Genomic DNA, 23,962 nt, shown 5'->3' on the forward strand with positions numbered 1-23,962 from the left:
TCGCTTTGTCACCGTTTACCCTTCCCCCTCCCCATAGCCTCAAGTCCATTCTCTAGTAAGTCTGTGTCTTTATTCCCGTTTCACCCCTAGGTTTTTCATGACATTTTTTTTTTAATTCCATATATATGTGTTAGCATACGGTATTTGTCTCTCTCTTTCTGACTTACTTCACTCTGTATGACAGACTCTAGGTCTATCCACCTCATTACAAATAGCTCAATTTCGTCTCTTTTTATGGCTGAGTAATATTCCATTGTATATATGTGCCACATCTTCTTTATCCATTCATCCGATGATGGACACTTAGGTTGTTTCCATCTCTGGGCTATTGTAAATAGAGCTGATTGCAATTTTTTATAAATTCTTATTGTTAACATGAATCAGAAATTTTCTAAAATTTTGTTGATATAGTAAATCCATTTCAGATTATTCCTGTTGATGTTTTCTGAGCTGCAGTCTCCTCTCCTACATTCAGCGATTTTTCTCTTGCTCATCCTTAGAAATAGAGACCTGCTTGCCCATATAATGGTTAATATGAGTAGTGGCCTAGAGCAACCAGGCTCCTTAACAAAATCCTTCACGCTTTGAAGAAGGGAGAGGAGACTTTACCTTACTGTATTTGCGTGACCAAGGCCAGCAGCCTATAGGAAATGGGGGAGAGATGGATATAAGGAAACCAGTGGTGCTTTTCTCCCAACCACGAACCTCAGACATACCCTGCTCTTCCCTGTGGCCTTTGGCTGGGGGATGACCCTCCAGAGGCCACCAGCCTTCCACACTGGGGCAGGCCCTCTGAGCAGAAGCCTTGTCTGTACACTTGAAATAAACCTTTGTCTGCTTTGTCTCCTGCAGGATCGCCCGCATGATTCGTCAGGAAAGAGGCAACGCCCTGCTGGTTGGAGTGGGAGGCACAGGAAAGCAGTCTCTTACAAGACTTGCAGCTCACATATGTGGTTACAAATGTTTGCAGATTGAATTGAGCCGGGGGTATAATTATGACTGTTTTCATGAAGACCTGAGGAAGCTGTACAAACTGGCTGGTGTAGAAGACAAGAATATGGTTTTCCTCTTCACGGACACCCAGGTACGTATCTAAATAGCCAAAGAGCAAGAACAGGAAAAGGACAAGTGTTACAATCACGTGTGTGAGCTTCAAATAGTTTTTAGGATGTAGTGCAGGGAATCATTCCCTCTAATAACAGAGTTCTTGGGCCTTATGAAAGACTTTTACGATACACTCTTACTTCTTTTACCAACTATTGCTTCCCCCTTTAAATTCTAAGTAAGTAAATGTGGTCAGAGGTTAAGAGGGCGAGAAAGGACTTAACTTTTCTTGGAGGGAAAGGGCATAGAAAACAGAGGTAATAAACTATTCCTGTAGAAATAAATATAAGAAAGTAATTCCCTAAGTGAAATCAATTAGGGAAACATGCTTTACTCAAGAAAAGGAAAAAATAATGGATGTGTTTTGGTTAGATTAAATTTAAAATTAAAATAAGATTATGTCTACAACAAATTTAACTGATCCTGAATTTATTCCATAATAGAGGATTGTCTACAGTGATTACACTTTTAATGTTAGGGAAAATAAACGTTTATAGAAGTCAGCCAAGGAATTAAAAAGTGATAAATCTGGTGCATAAATACTTTAAAATTCATTTTAATTTTGAAAACACTATAAAATGACTAAGTATGAATGAGGTGGGAAAATTGTTTTTAACATCTGTGACAAGCAGTGACCTTATATCTGAGTATGTAAATATTTTTTACATATGAGAAAAGACCCGCAGCTGAGTGTGTGGCCACTGTGGCCTGAGCCGAAGTCACATAACCTCCCCACACCGCATGCCCCCGTATTCGGTGCCCTGCCCCACTAGACCTGGCGTCTAGTGCCCCAGCGTGCCCCCACCCACTGCTGAAAGTCTCCCTTACCGAAGTCAGCCCAAAAAGTCTGGAAGAGGTGACTGCTTCTTCAAATGGGCAGACATCTATGTAAGTCTACAGGGATCGTGAAGAATCAGGGAACCGTGACTCCACAGTAAACCTCCAATAACCGGCCCCAAGAAATGGAGATCCACAAATTGCCCCACAAAGAATTCGGAATAATTGTTCTAAAGATGCTCAGAGAGCTACAAGAGAACACATACACAATTTCGTGACACCAGGAAAATAGTGCAAGAACAAAGTGACAGCAAGTGACATCACCAAGATGGTGACATAGGTCAGTCCCGACTCTGCTCCCCCTCACAGGAACACCTAACAATTATTCACGGACGAGACACGGAGAAAATCCTAGAACCTGGAGGGTGAGGCTGAAGCACACCCCTGCACCACAGAGACCCAGAAAGTCCACGTTAGAAGGGTAAGAGGAGCAGCGACACACTGACCACGTTGCCCTCCTCCCAGGCCAGCACAGCACCACATCAAGAGGTCTCCTCTGAGCCTGGGGTCTCTCCAGTGGGAAGAAAGAGCCCAGGGTGGACATCCAGCTCCCGCAGTGTTCTGGGTAGCGTCTTGGGAGTTTCACTCCAGTTACAAATCACAGGGATGGTGGAGGAATCTGCAGCACTTGACCTCTGGGAATCTGATTGTGACGGAGAAGGCGTAAGGATGTAACAACCAGCACTCAGATCATGACAAAACAAGTTCTTACCCAAGCGCCCAAGAGTGGTCCAAGCCAGCAGCTTTGCTCATCCGCAGAGCCAGTCTGATCAGGGAACTCAGCTGGGTGCAGGTCTGCCTGATTCGAGGTCCTCAAATGAAGAGCCTTGCCAGCCCTGGAGCCTGGTCCGGTCCCCCCACCCACCCAGTCATACCCTGCTCACTGCTGAGTGTAGCTCCTGGCTCCACCCAGCCAGAAAGCCTGGCCAGAACACCTGGAAAGCTGTGTAGCCCAGCAACGCTCAAGAGAAGAGTATGGCAGACAGAGTAGATGGCCCACAGGGCAAAGCCAGTGGAGTGACACTGCCCAGCCATGGAACTTGGGGTGAAGATCAGCTTGAGTCCAGACCACAAACAAAGAGCCTTTCCAGACTTGAAGCCAGTTTCCTGCTCCTCCCAGGCAAGGCAGCTAATTCACAGTCCCATCTACTGCTTAGTTCCCAGCCCCTCCAAGCAGAAAGCTTGACCAGAAACACCTAGGAAGATGTTTGGAACCAGCTCTCCTTCTCCACCTCAGCAAGGGAGCTAATTCATAACAGTGCCCAATGGTGAGTGTACCTCCCTGCCACGCCCCACCCCACCAGACCACAAAAAGCCTTTTTGGGCTTGAAACCCATTCTCCCACTCTGCCAGGGCAGGGAAGCTAATTCATAGCCCCACCTACTGCTAAGTATAGTACCCAGCCCCAACAGTCTAGGAAACATGATAAGAGAACCCAGGCAATCACAGAGCTCATCCTATAGCCTTGCTCATTTAAAACCAAGTCAAAAGTCCTGTCCAACTGTTCTCAGCCAGTTGCATCACCCATGACCTCAGAGCTCAGGCATTATCCCTACCCTAAAATAGACATTGATAGCAAGTCCCACCTGCTCAAAGATATTACCAGTTGATATGTCCAGAAACCCAAACTGAGCTGACTGGTGAAGAACAATCTCTGCCAAAGTGAACCAGTAAAGTCTGGAAGAGAAGATCACTTACTCAAATGTGCAGATGACAATGTAAGGAATCAAGGATCATGAACAATCGGGTAGACATGTTACCACCAAAGGAAACTAATAAAGCCCCAATAACTGACCCTAAAGAAGGGAAGATCTGTGAATTGTCAGACAAAGATTCAAATTAATCCTCTTAAAAAATTTAGTGAACTACAAAAACACACAGATGGACAACTAAATGAAATTAGGAAAACAATGCATAAACAAATGAGAAGTTCAACAGAGAAATAGAAACAATTTTTTTAAAAAACCAAACAGAAATCTTAGAGCTGAAAAATACAATGACTGAACTGAGGAATTCAATAGAGAGCTTCAAAAGGATTCAACCATGTGGAAGAAAGAATCAGTGACCTAGAAGACAGGACATTTAAAATTATCCAGTCAGAAGCATAAAAAGAAAGAAAAAGAGTGAAGAAAACCTATGGGACTGATGGGACACAATCAAAACAAACAATATCCACATTGTGGGAATTTCAGAAGAAGAGAAAGAGAAATGGACAGAAAGTATATATTGTATACGGTATGAGAATGTAGTCCAATTCCTTATGGATGTAGCTGTCTAGTTTTCCCAGCACCATTTATTGAAGAGACTGTCTTTTCCCCATTGTATATTCTTACCTCCTTTGTATAGATTAATTGCCCATAGAAGTGTGTGTTTTATTTCTGGGCTCTCTATTCTGTTCCATTGATCTATGAGTCTGTTTTTGTTCCAATACCATACTATTTGAATACTGTAGCTTTCTAGTATAGTTTGACCTCAGGGAGCATGATACCTCCAGCTTTGTTCCTCTTTCTCAAGATGAGTTTGGCTATTCAGGATCTTTTGTATTTTCATAGAAATTTTAAAAACAAACTCTGTTTGGTTCTTCTTTATATCTTCTCTTTGTTAGACTTCTTACTGTGTTCATCCAGTCTTCCCTCTAGTTCACGAGGATCTTTACGGTCATTACCTTGAACTCTTTATCAGGTAGATTACTTATCTCCACTTTGCTTAGTTCTTCTTCTGAGGTTTTATCTTGTTCCTTCATTTGGAACATATTCCTCTGTTGCCTCATTTTGCCTAATTCTCTGTTTATATTTCTATGCATTAAGTAGGTCACTCTCATTGATAGTTGCTCTGTAAATAGTTGTAATTTTGGTGTGCCGTGGGAGGAGGTAAGCTCAGGGTCATCCTACTTTAACATCTTGGCCACTCCCCCAGGGTCATCTTCTCTTAAAGATAAAATTAACTCAGTGTGAATTTTAGATCATATATTTGCTTTGTAATATACAGGCAGTAAATGTAAAATGGTTGAATAAGGTATAATGACCACTCTGCTTTCTTCTACAGATTGTAGTAGAAGAGTTTCTAGAAGATATAAATAACATCCTGAACTCAGGTGAAGTGCCGAATTTATTTGAAAAGGATGAATTGGAGCAGGTTTTAGCAGCCACCAGACCAAGAGTGAAAGAAGCAGGAATTTCTGAGGGGAATAGAGATGAGGTAGGACATGTCAGAATGGTAAGAAGGTTTTGGAAAACAAAAAGTTGTCTTAGCCTTTTTCCAGTGGTCCACAAATCCCCTTAAGCAGTCCATGGATAGAATTTTTTCAATATAATTTGTTTCCTTTGTAATCCTATGTATTTTATTTCCTACATTTAAAGCATTGGTTCATCAGGTTTCCAGAAACTGTTATGGAAAGCAGAAAACAGAAACCCTACTACCCCATGGAGATCATAGATCTGTCCAAACTGGAAAGCTTCTCTTATCCTTCTTAAACACAAATTTATTTCACACACACCCAGTGCCCTGCTTAAGGAGTTCAGTACTTTTGACTGCCTTTCCTATTGGCAAGATTATGAAATGCATTCTCCCTCTCTGTCAACCTCTCTCTCTCTCTCTCTCTAACACACACACACACACACACACACACACACAGACACACACACACACAACACAGCTGCTGTCCAGATCCATTTCTCCAACACCGTGCTACACTCTGTAAGCAGCTATTTGTCTAGCCCAGGCCTTTCTCTTCTTTCTGCACCTTATCTAACTTTTTGGGCCAGTCTTTCTCATATCCTCTCTTCCGTGTCCTTTCATGAGAATTCCCTCCCCTGCTAGGTCAGGACTTATAGGTACAGACAGCCAATGTAAGCAGAAATGGCTTTATTCGAGGGACACAACCATTGGGAAGGCTAAAGAAAGGGATTCCAGGCTGAATTCCTTGGAACGATTATGAAATGACACTGTAGAAGTCAACAGTCAAGGACACTGCTGCCTCTGCCACAACCGTTCTGCTGATCCAGGAGACCTCTAACCAATCAGTGTGCTACTGCTTCAGCTGCCAGCTCCAAAGTCATGTGTCCCCCACCACGTTGGGAGCAGCTGAAGTAAGGAGCCACATCCAGAGATGGTGACCCCAGGTCCATGCCATTTCTGCCAGGCTCTGTACCTGCAAAAATAGTTGCCCTGTACCCTGTCTCTTTCTCCCAATGGTCTCCTACCCCAAGGCAAAGCCTTGTGTGACTACCTCTCTCCACTTTATTCAAGGGGTCTCCTTAAATCCACTGATGAAGAGGACCTACGTCACATGCCAAACCCAAGTTGCAACAGCGCCTGCAAAACGTCATTTAATCTTTCCAGTCTGCATGAGAAAAAGGGGTTGGAATGGGGTGTTAAAACAATTCATACATCCACTATGCTAACATTTTTTTAATTTGATATTGGTAGAGTCAGATGCATTAGCCAACACTTATTTTCATAGTTGGTTCAGCCTTATTCTAAATTGAAAATGTCTTTCTTTTTGTCAGGTGTTTCAATACTTTATCAGCAGAGTCCGTCAGAAGCTGCACATTGTTCTCTGCATGAGCCCCGTTGGGGAGGCCTTTCGGTCCCGATGCCGGATGTTTCCATCCCTTGTGAACTGCTGCACCATTGATTGGTTTGTCCAGGTCGGTGACATCACAGGATACCTCTTTGAGAAGTAGGACTCGCTTGATTTTTTTTTTTTTTTTTTTTTTTTTGCGGTATGTGGACCTCTCACTGCTGTGACCTCTCCCGTTGCGGAGCACAGGCTCCAGACGCGCAGGCTCAGCGGCCATGGCTCACGGGCCCAGCCGCTCCGCGGCATGTGGGATCTTCCCAGACCGTGGCACGAACTCGCGTCCCCTGCATCGGCAGGCGGACTCTCAACCACTGCGCCACCAGGGAAGACCCGATTTTATTTTTTTAATGAAATATAATTGATTTATAATGTTTCAGGTGTACAGCAAAGTGATTCAGTTACATATATATTCAATTGTATATATATGTGTGTATATATATATGTTTCAGATTATTTTCCATTGTAGGTTATTAAAAGATATTGAATACAGTTCCCAGTGCTATACAGTAGGAACTTGTTGCTTATCTATTTTATATATAATAGTGTGTATCTGTTACTCCCAAATTTCCAATTTATCCCTCCCCCCTACCTTTCCCCTTTGATAACCATAAGTTTGTTTTCTATGTCTGTGAGTCTATTTCTGTTTGTAAATAAGTTCATTTGTATCATTTTTTAGACTCCACATATAAGTGATATCATATGATATTTGTCTTTCTCTGTCTGACTTCACTTAGTATGATAATCTCTAGATCCATCCACATTGCTGCATATGGCATTATTTCATTCTTTTTTATGGCTGAGTAGTACTCCACTATATCTATCTATATCTATATATCTATATCTATATCTATACCCATTACATCTTTTTTTTTTTTTTTCGGTTCGCGGGCCTCTCACTGCTGCGGCCTCTCCCATTGCAGAGCACAGGCTCCGGACGCACAGGCTCAGCAGCCATGGCTTACCAGCCCAGCCACTCCACAGCATGTGGGATCTTCCCATACCAGGGCACGAACCCGTGTCCCCTGCATTGGCAGGTGGACTCTTAACCACTGCACAACCAGGGAAGCCCCATTACATCTTCTTTATGCATTCATCTTTCGATGGACATTTAGGTCTCTCTTCCATGTCTTGGCTATGGTAAATAGTGTTGCTATGAACATAGGGGTGCATGTGTCTTTTTGTATTACAGTTTTTGTCTTTTCCGGGTATATGTCTGAACTTGCTTGATTTTAAAGTGGTAACACATTGTCCAATAACTCCTCAAGGGTACTTACATTAGCTTCAAAGCCCACTAGGGATTTACTCATGTGCAAGGGATGATAATGACAATCATTGAACAAAGGCAGAATGGAATTTATAAAGAAGAGAAGACTATTAAATTTACCAGTGTAGAGTTACCATTGATCTTGACAAGAGCTGTTCCGGTGGAGTGATGGGGTAGAAGGTTCAAGAGAGAAGAAAGGAGGGGAATCGGAGACAACTCTTTCAAGGAGTTTTGCCACAAAGGAACACTATGAGATGGGTAATAGCTAGAGGGATATGTGAGGTCAAGAGAGAAGTATTTTTTCAAGTGGAGAACACAAACAACACATGTGTGCTGATGGAAATGATTCAGAAAAGAGAATTATATTGATGGTGCAGCAGAGTTAGGCATTGTTGGACCAGTGTCACTGAATAGGCAAGAAGGGACGTGATGGCTTCACCAGTGAAGGGGCTGACATGGGCAGGGAGCACGCACAGCTCACCCCAGAGTGTAAGCCCACAGATGCAAGTAGAGGGGAAGACGTGGAGGTGAAAATTCATTGAAGTTATGTTTGCATTGCTTCTATTTTTTTTTTAGTGATGTGGGGAGCAAGGTCATGAACTGAGAATGAAGAGGAAAGAGGAAGTGTTAGCAGTCTGAGGAAGTAACATAGGGTGCGAAATACTCAGGAGGATACAGGAGTGATGGATGAGACGATGTAGAAGCATTTCTGGGCTGAGCTAAGAACCCGCTTGAGCTAGTTGCCATGAATTGACAGCGAGGCCAGTCAGCACAGCTGTGGGGGGTTTTCTCCAGCCGTGCTACCTGCACAGTTGCAGGTGTGGGGTAACAGAGAGTTGCACTTGACTGAGCAGAGAGACAAGAGAGGAGCAAAGGAGTTGAGGTGAACAGGACAGTGATTATAACCGTGAACCTGGCACTCAAACTGTATAATAAATGGAGAGAGGACATGAGGTCCTCATAATGGATGTGATTTTATTCATACAATTATGCTAAAAACACCCACGTTTATTCAATCAATCAAATAGTTTTTGAACAACTTCTGTGTACCAGACACTGTGCTGGGGTCAGCAAATGCAGACCCAGGACCTCCCTCAAATGAGCACAGCCATTCAATTCATGAAACATCATGGACACAAGTAGGAGTTAACAAGCTAAAAGGCGGGACAAGGCGAAAAAGACTTTCAGAGAAATGCATTTTTCTTCATAGTTAAACTGTGTATTATGGAAATAAGCAACAGACTTTCCAAATCATATCTTTATTTACAGTGGCCCAGAGAAGCACTTCTTTCTGTATCAAAGACGTTTTTCTCAAATGTTGATGCTGTAAATGAAGAACTGAAAGAAAAGCTCTCCCTCATGTGTGTGAATGTCCACTTGAGTGTCTCCAGTATGGCAGAACGCTATTACACAGAGCTCCGGAGACGGTACTACACAACGCCCACCTCCTACTTGGAACTCATCAATCTCTACTTGTCTATGCTGAGTGAAAAAAAGAAGAAGTTGGTTTCAGTAAGTTTAATATTATTAACTTAAAAAAAAACTTTTTTTGCTTGGACTCAAAACTTTTGCCAGAATGAGTGGAAGATCTATGTTCCATCTTGCCTACTGGACCTCTCTCCATCCCATACATGCCCTTGAAAACCTACAATATGACCAAAAAGTGTCTCATGCTGTCAGTCCAAAGACCTTCCCCTTCTTTGATATCTAGATTTTTTTTTTTTTTTTTTTTTTTTTTTGTGGTACGCGGGCCTCTCACTGTTGTGGCCTCTCCCATCGCGGAGCACAGGCTCCGGACGCGCAGGCTCAACGGCCATGGCTCACGGGCCCAGCCGCTCCGCGGCATGTGGGATCTTCCCGGACCGGGGCACGAACCCGTGTCCCCTGCATCGGCAGGCGGACTCTCAACCACTGCGCCACCAGGGAAGCCCTGGTATTTAGATTTTGTCTTCTATCATTACATAAGGGTCCTTGACTCAGGAGCATGATATGGACATTGCAACAGAATTAAAGTGAAGCAGAGAACTAGTCACCTCTGCAATGTTTAGTAAGAAGGAGAACTTTTTGTTAAATAATAGAGATGGGGGTTTGGTGGTCTAACGTGTCAGTGGTTCCCATTAAGAGCAAGGACTTCGGTGTCAGGCAGACCAGGTAGCACCTCTGCTCTACCTCTTTCTTCCTGTACAACCTTGAGCATGTTTTGTAACTGTTCCAATCTTAGTAGAAAATAAAGTTTTTAAAAAATATGTATCTACCTCTTGGATTGTTGTAGAATTTAAATAAGATATGATTTGTGAAGTGCTTGGAATATGACCTAACACATATGAGGTGCTCAGAAAATAGTGGCTACTGTCATCATCAGGCTATTAACATGACCTAAAATTTTCAACATTTTAAATAGTAAAAATGGAAGCATTTAGATATTTTAAATGTCTTTCAGAGGATTTTTACCTGGTAAATGTATGCCTAGTAAAATAACGTGACACATATTTTTGAAACATGACAATTTGAACCACGTTTTCTGTCTCACCCTCAAAAAACAGTTATTCCGAGGTGCCTCCTTTACCAGATACCACTCCTTTGATCCTAGTCAAGAATTTCCTACCACCGGGGAGTAAGGTTTAGATCAGCAACTAGGGCTAAGTACCCAGGACACTATCTCCAGGGGGTCTCAGCCCTGCTGATCCACCCTGAGGAAACAAGCTCCCAGAGCTGTGACTTCCAGGAGTTTCTATTTGAACTCGTCCCTCATTCATTCAACATGCTACCAAGCTACCACAGGGAATAAAAATAATACAGTGTGGGCCTTCAGTGACGTCCTACTCCTGTGGCCAGGGGGCATGGATCCAAACCCACTGTGGTGAATTTCAGGGCCATTTCCTAGAGTTCTGTTACCTGAAGCTTTCTGTACATTCACAGTGTTAACTATTACAAACCGATTCACCAATTCTGCAGATGTGAAATTCTAGTACATGAGTAAGAGATGCCGGTAAACTTATAATATTCATCATAATAGATATTTTCCTTGTCATCTAGGCACGTGAACGGGTAAAGAATGGTCTCACCAAACTATTAGAAACAAATGTACTAGTAGATGAAATGAAATTAGATCTTTCAGCTTTAGAACCTGTCCTTTTAACAAAGTCACAAGATGTTGAAGCCCTGATGGACAAACTGGCAGTGGATCAAGAAAATGCTGATCAGGTATGCAGCATCACCCGACAGTGGGTGAGAAGGCTTTGACCACCAACTGATCCCTTATATACAATGACAAATGATTTGATTTTTAAATATGTTATTAAAATAATTAAGTGATAGGTCAATTTAGCCATGCTTTTAAGCCTGGCTCTCTCCCTGAGAATGAGTGAACCCAATGAGTGGGACAGAGAGAGTTGTGAGAATAGTACCAGCTGCAAATATAAAGCAGTGAATCTTCTCCTAAGAAGGAACTGTCTGTTCTAATAACTTTGTCTCCATTATTATCAACATGGCATGAGACGGACAAAGGAGAGCATAAAATGCAATAGAGACAAACTTCTTTCATCATTGGTCTAATCCAAAGGGGCAAATGTGACTCACTATGATTGGCTTTGCTTTGAAACATTGAAATTCAAATACTGAGACCACTTAAGCAGTCGTGTTTCAATGGTTAGGTCCGAAGCGTTGTGCAAGAAGATGAAGCGATAGCAAAAGTGAAAGCCGAAGAAACCCAAGCCATAGCTGACGATGCTCAAAGAGATCTTGAAGAAGCTCTCCCTGCACTCGAGGCTGCTAACAAAGCACTGGATTCCTTAGATAAAGCGGATATATCTGAAATCAGAGTTTTCACAAAGCCCCCAGATATGGTCATGACTGTGATGGAAGCCATCTCTATTCTCTTGAATGCCAAGTGAGTACCTCACAATCACCCATTACCAAAATACCTGGTGGAATTTCTTTGCTCTTTTTCTCCATTTTCATTCACATGTTTTCATTCTATTCTCCACCCTCTCATCAGTTCGGTCTGTCATTCAACAAATTGATTCCACAAGCATTTTCTTGAACATCTATTTTGCACTAGATGATGGAAAATATAAGTTCTTCCGTACAAGGCACTTACAGTCTAGTAGGGAGAGAGGCATGAAAAATAATAATTTCAAGACATGTGAGAGTTGCATAGTATTAGGAGTGCCAAGAAAAGAGTGCCTAAGTCCCCCTGCGGAGGTGTGAGCAGGTTTTTTGGGAGACGAAGCTCAGGTGGAGAGTAGACCATGGAGAGAGCTCAGGGATCTTTGATGCTCATGGATTGGGTGGTGCTGGGCAGGAGGGCAGTGATTGAATCATGAACGGTCTTGTATGCTGTGCTAAGCAGTTCAGGTTTCACCTAGAAGATATGCAGTTTTCAAACTTTCTTTAGTAATATAAACTTTTCTTCAATAAAAATTGTGTTATAAGAAACCTTTCCAAGTAAAAGTGATCAAAGTGAGGGTAGAGGGCCCAGAGCACTCCCCCGCCAGGCCTCCCTACTAACCCTCTGGCCAGCACCTCGGTGGGATCTGGGGGCTCTTCAGAGCACAGATGGAGAGCCCTGGCCTCAGGGGACTGAGAACCATTGAACATTGTTGACATAATCAGATTTTCACGTGAACCTGGCCAAAGTTCACAAAGAGTGAGTTTGACTGAGAGACAAAACCAGTTCAAAGGTGATTGTAGTGTCCTGGCAAGAGATGTTAAGGATCTAAACCAAGCAAAGGAGATAAAAATGTGAGTACCTGGGCTGTTTTTGAAGTAAACCTATTATTCCTATAATGCCTTACATTTCTATGACTCTATGATTTTATAGTTGTTTCTCTACCAAAACTGTGTTGTATGGAACATTAGTCATCCAACTACTTGTCCCCCCATGAATGGTGGTGCACATAACTACCAATTACTGGGATTATAGTATTGAGATTAAAACTACCCACTTTTGGGGATAACATTTTTAATTAATTTATTTTTATAGAGATATAGTTGACGTACAATATTATGTTAGTTTCGGTTGTGCTACACAGTGATTTGACATTTGCACACATTGTGAAACAATCACCACGATAAGACTAGAAGCCATCTGTGGGATAATATCTTTTCCTTTTTAATTGGACTGGTACTTTAATAGGATTTTTAAAAATTATTATAAGTAACACATAATTGGACAACATTAAAAACACATCTTTGTAACTTCTTTACATTAACTTCAATTTTCTGTCTTGCTTGGAACTAATAATAGTAATAGTAGCAGTAAAACAAACCACATTTTGGGGGGGGTAACTAATATAAATGTCATTCTACAAATTTTGAAAGTCAGTTAGATGCAAACAAAATAAATTTTTATAACTGTAGCTCAACCAGTAAATAAGAGCATTTGCAGAAACACCATTTTAAGTATTTTTAAAAAAAACAAACTATACACACTATGAAAGTAAAATTGCATAAATATATGCCTAGAAAACAAAAGTAGTAGCTCGTGGTGCTCTTAAAGCCTAGTAAAATGCTTTCAGTAAATTGTGTTATATTTGCTTTATAATAGGAAAACTCAGAGCAAGTTAAACGTTACATAACTAATAACATAAACAATTGACATAACTCTGTCTGAATTCCATCTAATCATGCCTAAGTGACATATTTTCTTCTTTCTTTTTTTTTTTTTTAATTTTTGGCCACATTGGGTCTTCATTGCTGCACGCAATCTTTTCTCTAGTTGCGGCGAGCCCCCGCACGGGCTTCTCACTGCGGTGGCTTCTCTTGTTGCAGCACACTGGTTCTAGGCGCACGGGCTTCAGTAGCTGTGGCATGTGGGCTCAGTAGCTGTGGCTCACAGGCTCTAGAGCGCAGGCTCAGTAGTTGTGGCACACGGGCTTAGTTGCTCTACAGCATGTGGGACCTTCCCGAACCAGGGCTCGAACCCGTGTCCCCTGCATTGGCAGGCGGATTCTTAACCACTGTGCCACCAGAGAAGTTCCTGATTTTTTTTTTAATCTGTGGGATAATATCTTAATGTCCTCAAAGGAATACATTTCTTTTGTTCTTACATTCCCTCATTACAATGCTATTAACTTATCATGTGTATTTTTCAGGCCTGATTGGCCAACGGCAAAGCAACTTCTTGGTGACTCTAACTTCCTGAGAAGACTTTTAGAATATGATAAGGAAAACGTTAAGCCTCAAATCCTGGCAAAGCTTCAAAAGTATATTAATAATCCTGATTTCGTGCCTGAAAAAGTAGAGAAAGTATCCAAAGCATGTAAATCCATGTGCATGTGGGTAAGAGCGATGGATTTGTACTCTCGTGTAGTCAAAGAAGTCGAACCAAAGAGACAGAAACTCCGCGCTGCACAGGTACGTCATCTGTGTTGTGATATTTTGTAGAATCAAAGGCCATGGTCATCAATCATTCAAGCTCCCTTTGTGGTGCCGCTGAGACCCTACACAATATAGATAGTAATCATGCTCTTGAAAATTAGTTTTTGTTTTAAAAAATAGCTAGCCAAGATTGTTTTTTTCAGAAATGACCTCTGAAATCAGCCCTCTTCCAGCATAGAAGGAAAGTAAGTCCTTAGTATATTCATATCGTCACGCCTATGGTAATTTTTTACTTTATTTTAGCTCTAACATCTGATACTCTATGTTTCTATTTGCTAAATACTCCCACACTTGATGGGGTTCTAAAAACCAGCTTAACCCACAATTGGATGTGAGGCCCCAAGAAGAACAAAGAATGATCATTTAGTGGAACAGGTTACCAAAAGAACCACAGCTATAGAGCAGGGGCTGGCAAACATTTTCAGTAAAAATCCAGACAGTAAATATTTTCGGCTTTGCCGGCTATATGGTCTCTGTTGCGATTACCCAACTCTGCCGTTGCAGCACCAAAACAGCCATCAACAATGCAGACACGAGTTAAGTGTGGCTGTGTTCCAATATAACTTTATTTATGGTCATTGGAAGCCAAATTTCATACAATTATCATGTGTTATGAAATACTATTCTTCTTTTGATTTTCCCCCCCAACCATGTAAAACTGTAAAACGATTCTCAGCTCACAAGTCACACAAAAACAGGCAGTGGGCTAGATTTGGCCTGCAGGTCATAGTTGCAGACCCCTGCTCTAGAGAACTAGTTAGGAAAGATAGTTTTCACTATTGCATGAGTATTTCATTTGTTTTATCATTTAAAGTTAATAGTCCATTTTAGTAACTAATTCATCCTCAAATGCTTGGTACATCTGTTTCTCTAATCCTTCTATGATTTATTTTGTTGGGCTTTGTTTTTGTTTTGTTTTGTTCTGGTTCTGCTTTTATATTTTATTCTCTCATATATGTTTTAACTTTGTATATCATATCACTATCTTTTAGGACAAACTCTTTTAAGAGAAAGAAAACATAAATCCTATTTTTTTAAAATAAACTATTATAAATGGGCAAATTTGACCTTCTTTGGGGGCCTGTTCTTATTTACTTGATTTTATTAGGCTGAACTTGATATTACAATGGCTACTCTGAGAGAAAAGCAAGCATTACTAAAAAACGTGGAAGATCAAATACAGGCCTTACAACGTGAATACGACAAAAGCGTGAATGAGAAAGAAAGTCTGGGTAAGTAACTCATAAAATTTATGCGGGTCAGGAAATGCCTGATTTTCAAAAGGAAGAAGCGTTTTCCGGCAGTCAGGTCTCAACCTCCATCCAGTACGTAGGGCATATTTGCGTTAGATGGATGGCCTTAACCTTCTAGTATAACATTAGTATATTGTATATATTCAACTCCTATATCTGAATAAGGCTTTGGGGGGGAATGTTACATTATAACACAGAGCAGCACATGAATTTGATCCAGAAAATAAATACCACATGGGCAGAAAGAGAGCGCTATCTTCAGCCAGAGTAAAGGAGTATCAAAAAGGAACTCTCAGCATGGAAGAGGCAAACTTGGACTTGGCTCTGAAATGGGTACTAGTGCTGAATTGGTGTGAGGTTTCCCAGAGATGTATTGACGTCATTAGCTAAGTCATGCTCATTCTGCTATCAGCAGAAGCAGATGAACAAACTTCTTGTACTGTAGGCAAATATTGAATAAAATAACCCGGTTTTCTTTAAATTTTCTAGCAAAGACGATGGCCCTGACCAAAGCACGTCTGGTACGTGCTGGAAAGCTGACGGCTGCATTAGGAGACGAGCAAATCCGATGGGAAGAAAGCATCGAGAAATTCAACGAGGAGATATCAAACATCATCGGGAATGTGTTCATAGCAGCAGCTTGCGTGGCCTATCATGGGGCCTTCACAGCCCAGTACAGGCAATCGGTGTGTAAACGTGCTTTCTGTGAGGAGGGGTGAGAAGCAGCTGAAACTGAGGGAGGCGGGGTGTGTGTGTGTGTCAGTTTTCCAAGTGTAGAGGGAGGTTCTCCATGAACCTTAGGTATTCATTCCACTGCCCCCAAGTCAGTGATGGTTACCCCTAGGCTTTCCTTAACACAATCCCCCTTTTCCTCTCCCGCCTTAGAAAGTTACTCATCGCTTGCTTACACAGGAACCTGAGGAAGAAAAAGAGACAGGGAGTCTTCCCGACTTAGGATCGAACCAGGATGAAGTGTTCTGAATTGGTGAGGGCCTGCTACAAAGGGCTCAACGATGGGAAAGAGCAGGAAACTGAATTATTTGGGGATATTTGCAAACCACTTTTATGAAATGCCTTCCTAAAAATCCCTGTCCTTGAGTAATAAAACCTGGTTGATATAGGACTCATACAGATCCTATAGGAGCTCAGGAATCATCTGATGCCAAGCGGGCAGTGGGGCCAGGGGTGCTCTTGGGGGACAGACAGTTCCCTAGTGTGCATGACTGTGCCACTCGTTGAAGGAGGTGACATGCTAACACCCCTCTGCTCGATTTACTAATTGCCAGTAGCCCCCTTGGTCATTGTGATAACTCCCAACTTCTCCACGTGCTGCCAGACTCTCCCACCTACACCCGTGGGTGAAGGCTACTGTGACAACCCCTTTCTTTTCTACACGAGAAAACTGAGGTCCAGATAGGGCGTGGGACATGCCCAAAGCCACAGCTGGTTAACGGCGTAGTTCTAGCCCCCAGATCTCTTATTAGTCCACTTCTTGTGTCCTGTGCTCTGATGCCAGGATGCCTGTGGAGTCTGGTAGTGATCTCAGGTGGCCTCGGCCTGCAGCGGCTTGAAGCAGGGTTTCCGTTCCTGGCCAGCAATTGAGGTCGGGTCGCGGTGGTGAGAGCACTGAATCCTTGCCCCTAGACCAGTGGCCAGTGACAAGGCCCTGGCACTATGGCTTTGCAGAAAAAGAATTCCCACAAAGACAGAAAGTAGTGAAACAAGTAATTTACTAGGAGGAAAAAAGAGTACAGTACATGTGGATAGACACACGGGCAGGCTCAGGGAGAGTCGCGCCCTCATGGCAGTTTGAATCACTTTTATGGGGCATTTCTTCCGGGTTTCCTTTGGCCAATCATTTTGAGTTGCCTGGTTCAAAATATGTATTGGTATAGCTCAGGATTTCCCATGTGTGCGTCCACATCTCTTAGCCAAGATGAATTCTACCGAAGAGGCCTATGGGTAAGTGAGCATTAGTTGACCTCACTCCCCTTTTGACCTCCAAGGAGCCTTTCTGTGCATGTGTAGTCGGGGAGGTCTCCTGACTTCAAGAATGAGGAATATGTATCTTCTATCTGGGCAGGGCCCAGCCTCCTCTTTCAACTGTCCTGTCATTCCCATCTGAGAGTATCGGTCCACAGGAACAAACTCAAACCATTTGCCCCCGGGACCCATCTATCTCCTGCCTAAGTAGGACTTGTTGTGTGTATCTTCATTTACTGAGTATTCCTGACTCTATACAAGCTTTTCTCCTTCTACAGCTTATAGAGTGTTGGATCCAGGACTGTCAGTCTCTAGAGATCCCAATCGATCCTGCCTTCAGTCTCATTAACACTCTTGGCGATCCCTACGAAATACGGCAGTGGAACACAGATGGGCTGCCCCGTGACCTGATATCAACGGAAAATGGCATTCTGGTCACTCAAGGGAGACGGTGGCCTTTGATGATTGATCCCCAAGATCAGGTGTGTAACCAGCGCTTCAGAGAAAGAGCAGCCTATTAACTCTGCTTAATATTGCACTATTACAAATTCTAAAAGTGGACTTTAACATACTTGTAAGAATCTTGGACATTTAGACCTAGAAGGGAGTTGAGCTGTCTTCTAGTCCACGTCCCTCATTTTGTGGAGGCAGAAAGTAAAAAGGGAGGAGTCCAAGTGCTCTAAACACTTGATTTTTTAAAAATATTTTTATTGAAGTGTAGTTGATTTACAGTGCTGTGTTAATTTCTGCTGTACAGCAAAGTGATTCAGTTATCCATATGTGTGTGTGTGTGTGTGTGTATACACACATATATATACATTCTTTTTCATATTCATTTCCATTATGGTTTATCACAGGATATTGAATATAATTCCTTGAGCTATACAGTAGGACCTTGTTGCTTATCCATTCTATATATAATAGTTTGCATCTGCTAATCCCAAACTCCCAGTCCTTCCTTCCCCCACCTCTCCTCCCCCTTGGCAACCACAAGTCTGTTTCTGTTTCGTAGATAAGTTCATTTGTGTCATATTTTATATTCCACATATAAGTGATATCATATAGTATTTGTCTTTCTCTTTCTGACTTACTTCACTTAGTATGATAATCTCTAGGTCCATACATGTTGCTTCAAATGACATTATTTTGTTCTTTTTTGTGGCTGAGTAATATTCCATCATATATATGTACCGCATCTTCTTTATCCATTCATCTGTCGATGGACATTTAGGTTGTTTCCATGCCTTGGCTATTGTGAGAAGTGCTGCCATGAATGTAGGGGTCTGCACACTTGATATTGATTGCGTTTGTTTAGGGAGTTGACTATTTGTTTTCTGTGGGAGCAGAAATTCATTCCTGTCCTTGTTCTTTGTTCCTAAGTGGTCTAAGGAGTGAGAATGAAGTCAAGGTGTGATGAATTTTAGGGCAAGCCTGCCTGGAATTTACAGAATTCCATTATCTGAACTTAAGTCCGTGGATCAATCGTTCTAAATGGGGTTTAGAAAAAGGAATCCATTTGAAAGCAAGGGAGACAGGCTCGAACACCTTAAGTGTGAGCTTTTTTCCTAGATGGGTCTTTTCTTCATTTGCCCCAAATTTGAACAAAAGCAAGAATCCCAAACATTAGATTTAAAAGGTATTTTTATTTGCAATGGGAGTGGTGTATTTTTATCTTTTTCTTATCTTTCAAACTTGTTTCTAGATTGAACAAAATTTCTAAATTTTAAAAACTTCCACTTTTTTTACAGACTCGAAAGTAAACATCCTGCTTTGTGCTTTCTCATACAGGCAAACCGTTGGATAAGAAACAAAGAAAGCAAAAATGATTTAAAGGTCATTAAACTCACGGATAGTAATTTCTTACGCACACTTGAAAATTCAATCCGACTTGGTTTACCCGTCTTACTGGAAGAGGTTTGCTTTTTACTTTTCTTTTCTTAGTTTCCAAACTTCAGATCACATCTGGAATCCTATACAGGCCATGTCTGCCTCACACTAAAGACCCCAGTCAGCGCACTTTTCTAGCTGGTCAAACCAATTGCTTTTCTCCTTAAACAATACACTCTCGCATGGGGAGCAGTCTGTGATTGATCGAATATTTGGAAGATATGCCTTTGGTGTTAAGTGGGATGGGCTCTGTTTTCTAACACTGCTGATTGTCAGGCCTCGTGTGGCTCTTGATCGTTAGCGGCCCCGAAAACTCAAAGCAGCAGTGTCATCAGGGAGTATCTCCTCGCACCAGTGATGTGAAGCCAGTAAAACACCCCAAAGGGCATAAACATTATTTTCCACCTAGACGTAAAGTCAGAATTAGATTAAGGGGTATGATATAAACTTTTATTTTTAAAAAATTGATGTTTGTTGAGTCTACATGCTTTATTTCCTCAGAATCACTCCAAGAGTGATGTTTTTGAAACTGTTCATTCATTCAACACACATGGTTTGAGAATCAATGGCAAACAATACAGATGCGGTTCTTGCCCTTAGTAGTTTACGATCTAGTTGGGGACAGAGATAATAACCAGAGAAAAGAGAGAGGAAATGAGACAGAAAGGGAGGAAGAGAACTTGCAGTAGGGGCTTTGAAGGGACAAGCCCAGTGCTGACATAGCCTATAAAGGGGTGCGGGGAGCTAAAGTAGATGCATGGCTACCGGTGGTAACATTTAAGCTGTGACCTACGTGATGAGCTCGCCATGGGAGGAGCTCAGAGAGATGGGCTTTCCAGGCAAAGGGGACAGCATTTACAATGGCCTTGGGCACAAAAGAAACTGGGTAATAATTATGGTTTATTTCCCTAATTTCCCATTCTATTTTATGAGAAGGATGAGTAATTAAACACTGTGAGCTGAGCCTCAGTGTAACCGTGTCTAGAAGGATCTCTGCTGCAACAGAATGGCGAGAAGCCCAGAAAAGACTGCGGACCTGGGGCAGCTTAGCTGCAGCCCTGGCATGGTGCCTAGAATAATCAGTAATATTAGCAAGAGCTACCACTCACTGAGTGCTCACTGCATGCCAGACTCTGTTGTTGGTATTTAATGTATATTAACTCTTTAATTCACACTGCAACCTTACAAGGTGTGATGAGGAAACTGAGGCACAGAAAGGTTAAGTATACCATCTGAGCAGCCTTGACCATCTAGAAAATCCACAGCAAGTTACCATGCTCCCAGCTCAAGCTACAAAAAAGCACAGGAAGCTTCCATGTGTGGCTCGTGGCCTTGACCAAAATGGGCAAAGTTCTGTAATGGGTCCCAGGCCCCCATTCAAACCCTGAAGTTACAGGAGAGAGTGAGGTCTCCAAAAATCCTTGGCCCAGTTATGTTAGCCCCAAACTAGTTTCTTTTTTTTTTTTTTTAATGTGGACCATTTATTTATTTGGCTGCATCGGGTCTTATTTGCAGCACCCAAGATCTTCATTGTGGTGCTCAGACTTTTCTCTAGTTGTGGCGCACGGGCTCTAGAGCACACAGGCTTAGTTGCCCCACAGTATGTGGGGTCTTAGTTCCCTGGCCAGGGATCGAACCCGCATCCCCTGCATTGGAAGGCGGATTCTAAGCCGCTGCACCACCAGGAAAGTCCCCTAACTGGATTTTTAAACCCCAGTTTACGTCGTGACACAGGAGGTCCTGAGGGAATTTCTTTTCTCACGGCAATGGACAAAAGACTTTCTGTGACGTTCTACCCCTGGAGAGCAGAGCCTCTTAGCTGTAGCTGCGTGCTCTTGGGAGTGGGGAGTAGGGCCCTGGTTAGAGCGGGGCCAGAAAGAGGACACTCTGACTGAAAGAGGACTGAAAGAGGACACTTTCCTGCTTTCTGTGACTTGGTGTCATTCGGATTGTACACCTAGCTGCTTTCTACATTTGTGGGGTGGTATTTTCAGACTTTGTCTCCACCCATTCATGGGTGTGAAATCGAGTTAATCGACCTCAATCAGCATTTTTTAATGAAATAGAATAGACTTTTGCTGTTTGTTTTTAATCCACCTGTATTGGTAACAACTTGTAAAGCAGAATGTGACTTAAGCACTACATTTCATACAGGTCTTTTGTCTCCGTAGGTAGGTTTATTCCTAGATATTTTATTCTTTTTGTTGCAATGGTAAATGGGAGTATTTTCTTAATTTCACTTTCAGATTTTTCATCATTAGTATATAGGAATGCAAGAGATTTCTGTGCGTTAATTTTGTATCCTGCTACTCTACCAGATTCATTGATTAGCTCTAGTAGTTTTCTGGTAGCATCTTTAGGATTCTCTATGTATAGTATCATGTCATCTGCAACCAGTGACAGCTTTACTTCTTCTTTTCCGATTTGGATTCCTTTTATTTCTTTTTCTTCTCTGATTTCTGTGGCTAAAACTTCCAAAACTATGTTGAATAAGAGTGCTGAGAGTGGGCAACCTTGTCTTGTTCCTGATCTTAGTGGAAATGGTTTCAGTTTTTCACCATTGAGAACGATGTTGGCTGTGGGTTTGTCATATATGGCCTTTATTATGTTGAGGTAAGTTCCCTCTATGCCTACTTTCTGCAGGGTTTTTATCATAAATGGGTGTTGAATTCTCTGCATCTATTGAGATGATCATATGGTTTTTCTCCTTCAATTTGTTAATATAGTGTATCACGTTGATTGATTTGCATATATTGAAGAACCCTTGGATTCCTGGGATAAACCCCACTTGATCATGGTGTATGATCCTTTTAATGTGCTGTTGGATTCTGTTTGCTAGTATTTTGTTGAGGATTTTTGCATCTATGTTCATCAGTGATATTGGCCTGTAGTTTTCTTTCTTTGTGACATCTTTGTCTGGTTTCGGTATCAGGGTGATGGTGGCCTCGTAGAATGAGTTTGGGAGTGTACCTCCCTCTGCTATATTTTGGAAGAGTTACTGGGCATATACCCTGAGAAAACCATAATTCAAAAAGAGTCATGTACCGCAATGTTCAATGCAGCTCTATTTACAATAGCCAGGACATGGAAGCAACCTAAGTGTCCATCAACAGATGAATGGATAAAGATGTGGCACATATATACATTGGAATATTACTCAGCCATAAAAAGAAACGAAACTGAGTTATTTGTAGTGAGGTGGATGGACCTAGAGTCTGTCATACGGAGTGAAGGAAGTCAGAAAGAGAAAAATAAATACCGTATGCTAACACATATACATGGAATCTAAAAAAAAAATGGTCATGAAGAACCTAGGGGCAAGAGGGGAATAAAGACGTAGACCTACTAGAGAATGGACTTGAGGATATGGGGAGGGGGAAGGGTAAGCTGGGACAAAGTGAGAGAGAGGCATGGACATATATACACTACCAAACGTAAATTAGATAGCTAGTGGGAAGCAGCCGCATAGCACAGGGAGATCAGCTCGGTGCTTTGTGACCACCTAGAGGGGTGGGATAGGGAGGGTTGGAGGGAGGGAGACACAAGAGGGAAGAGATATGGGGATATATGTATATGTATAACTGATTCACTTTGTTATAAAGCAGAAACTAAGACACCATTGTAAAGCAATTATACTCCAATAAAGATGTTCAAAAAAAGCACTACCTTTCCACTCACAAAACTTGCTCTGAGTCACTTTTCAAACGGCTTTCCAACATGCCTAGGTAGGCATATAATTTTCCTACTCTAAACATTACTTTTCTTTGGAAAACAAGCCCTGTGGATAGTTACTCCCATCAAGTTTGTTCAGTCGAACATACTAAGTTCTAGAGGCCTGGCACAAGCAGTCCATAACTACAGGGGATGGAAGGTTTAAAAAGTAGATCCCAGAAGATGAAAGTTGCTTTAACAAGTATTTTTCTTGTAAACATCAAGGTATATACTTCAAAACACTTCAGTGATAAAAGATTTTGTCTACTAAAGAATCTACTTGATAGCTAAACACTTCAGACCACGAAGTTAACATAGGTTGCATATACTTTACAACAAACGCTACTTCGGTCTGTTAAAATAAGCCAACGTGAAACTAGAAAAGAAAAACTAGCTCTGTTTTAGTGCCTAAAGTATCACAGTATCTCACTTAGTAGAAAGAAATCTTATCTTCCCCTTAAGTAGTTGTCACGCCATACAGATTTTTAAATGTTAACAAAAATAAAGAAATACTTGAAAACATATTATCAGAGGAAATGGAGACAGAGTGTTGAACACGTAGCCAAGTAATCCTCAGGGAGAGCTTAGTCTACTTCTTCCACACGGGATGTGTCGTAGAATAGACTTTAAAAAGCACAAAATTGTATCGTGGATAGTAAGGGAAACCTTATCTCATAGACTTTTGTTTTAAGAATTTGCATGCTTGGGTACCATATCACAATATGAAATAGATTTTTTAACTATTGATTACATCAAATTTTGACAGGGCCCCCCTCACATACATGCTGTACAAAGATGTTTGTCATGGGGTCTGTTGGCAATGTGTGCATGCCCAGGTTCTTACCAAAAATCAGATTTGCTTTGGGGGGAAAAAAATTGCTGTCATGTAGAATAGAGATCCACAAACTTCTATAAAGAGCCAGATATTTTAGGTTTTTCAGGTCACATACAGTCTCTGTA

General features: G+C 41.8%; 1 protein-coding gene across 1 annotated transcript in view; it reads left to right on the forward strand.

The window, feature by feature from the left end:
* Positions 1-23,962, forward strand: part of DNAH6 (dynein axonemal heavy chain 6) — a gene marked incomplete at both ends in the record, with an annotated part of 284,256 nt that overhangs the window by 175,016 nt on the left and 85,278 nt on the right. The window contains 11 exons of the mRNA XM_082852453.1: positions 853-1,084; positions 4,987-5,139; positions 6,450-6,590; positions 9,057-9,299; positions 10,824-10,991; positions 11,441-11,676; positions 13,883-14,144; positions 15,277-15,400; positions 15,911-16,107; positions 17,683-17,886; positions 19,193-19,318. Of these exons, the coding sequence (XP_082708579.1) occupies positions 853-1,084; positions 4,987-5,139; positions 6,450-6,590; positions 9,057-9,299; positions 10,824-10,991; positions 11,441-11,676; positions 13,883-14,144; positions 15,277-15,400; positions 15,911-16,107; positions 17,683-17,886; positions 19,193-19,318 (2,086 nt within the window). The remainder of the gene's footprint in view (positions 1-852; positions 1,085-4,986; positions 5,140-6,449; positions 6,591-9,056; positions 9,300-10,823; positions 10,992-11,440; positions 11,677-13,882; positions 14,145-15,276; positions 15,401-15,910; positions 16,108-17,682; positions 17,887-19,192; positions 19,319-23,962) is intronic.

Source organism: Leucopleurus acutus (assembly GCF_964270905.1).
Source record: "Leucopleurus acutus genome assembly, chromosome: 12".
Lineage (NCBI taxonomy): Eukaryota > Metazoa > Chordata > Mammalia > Artiodactyla > Delphinidae > Leucopleurus > Leucopleurus acutus.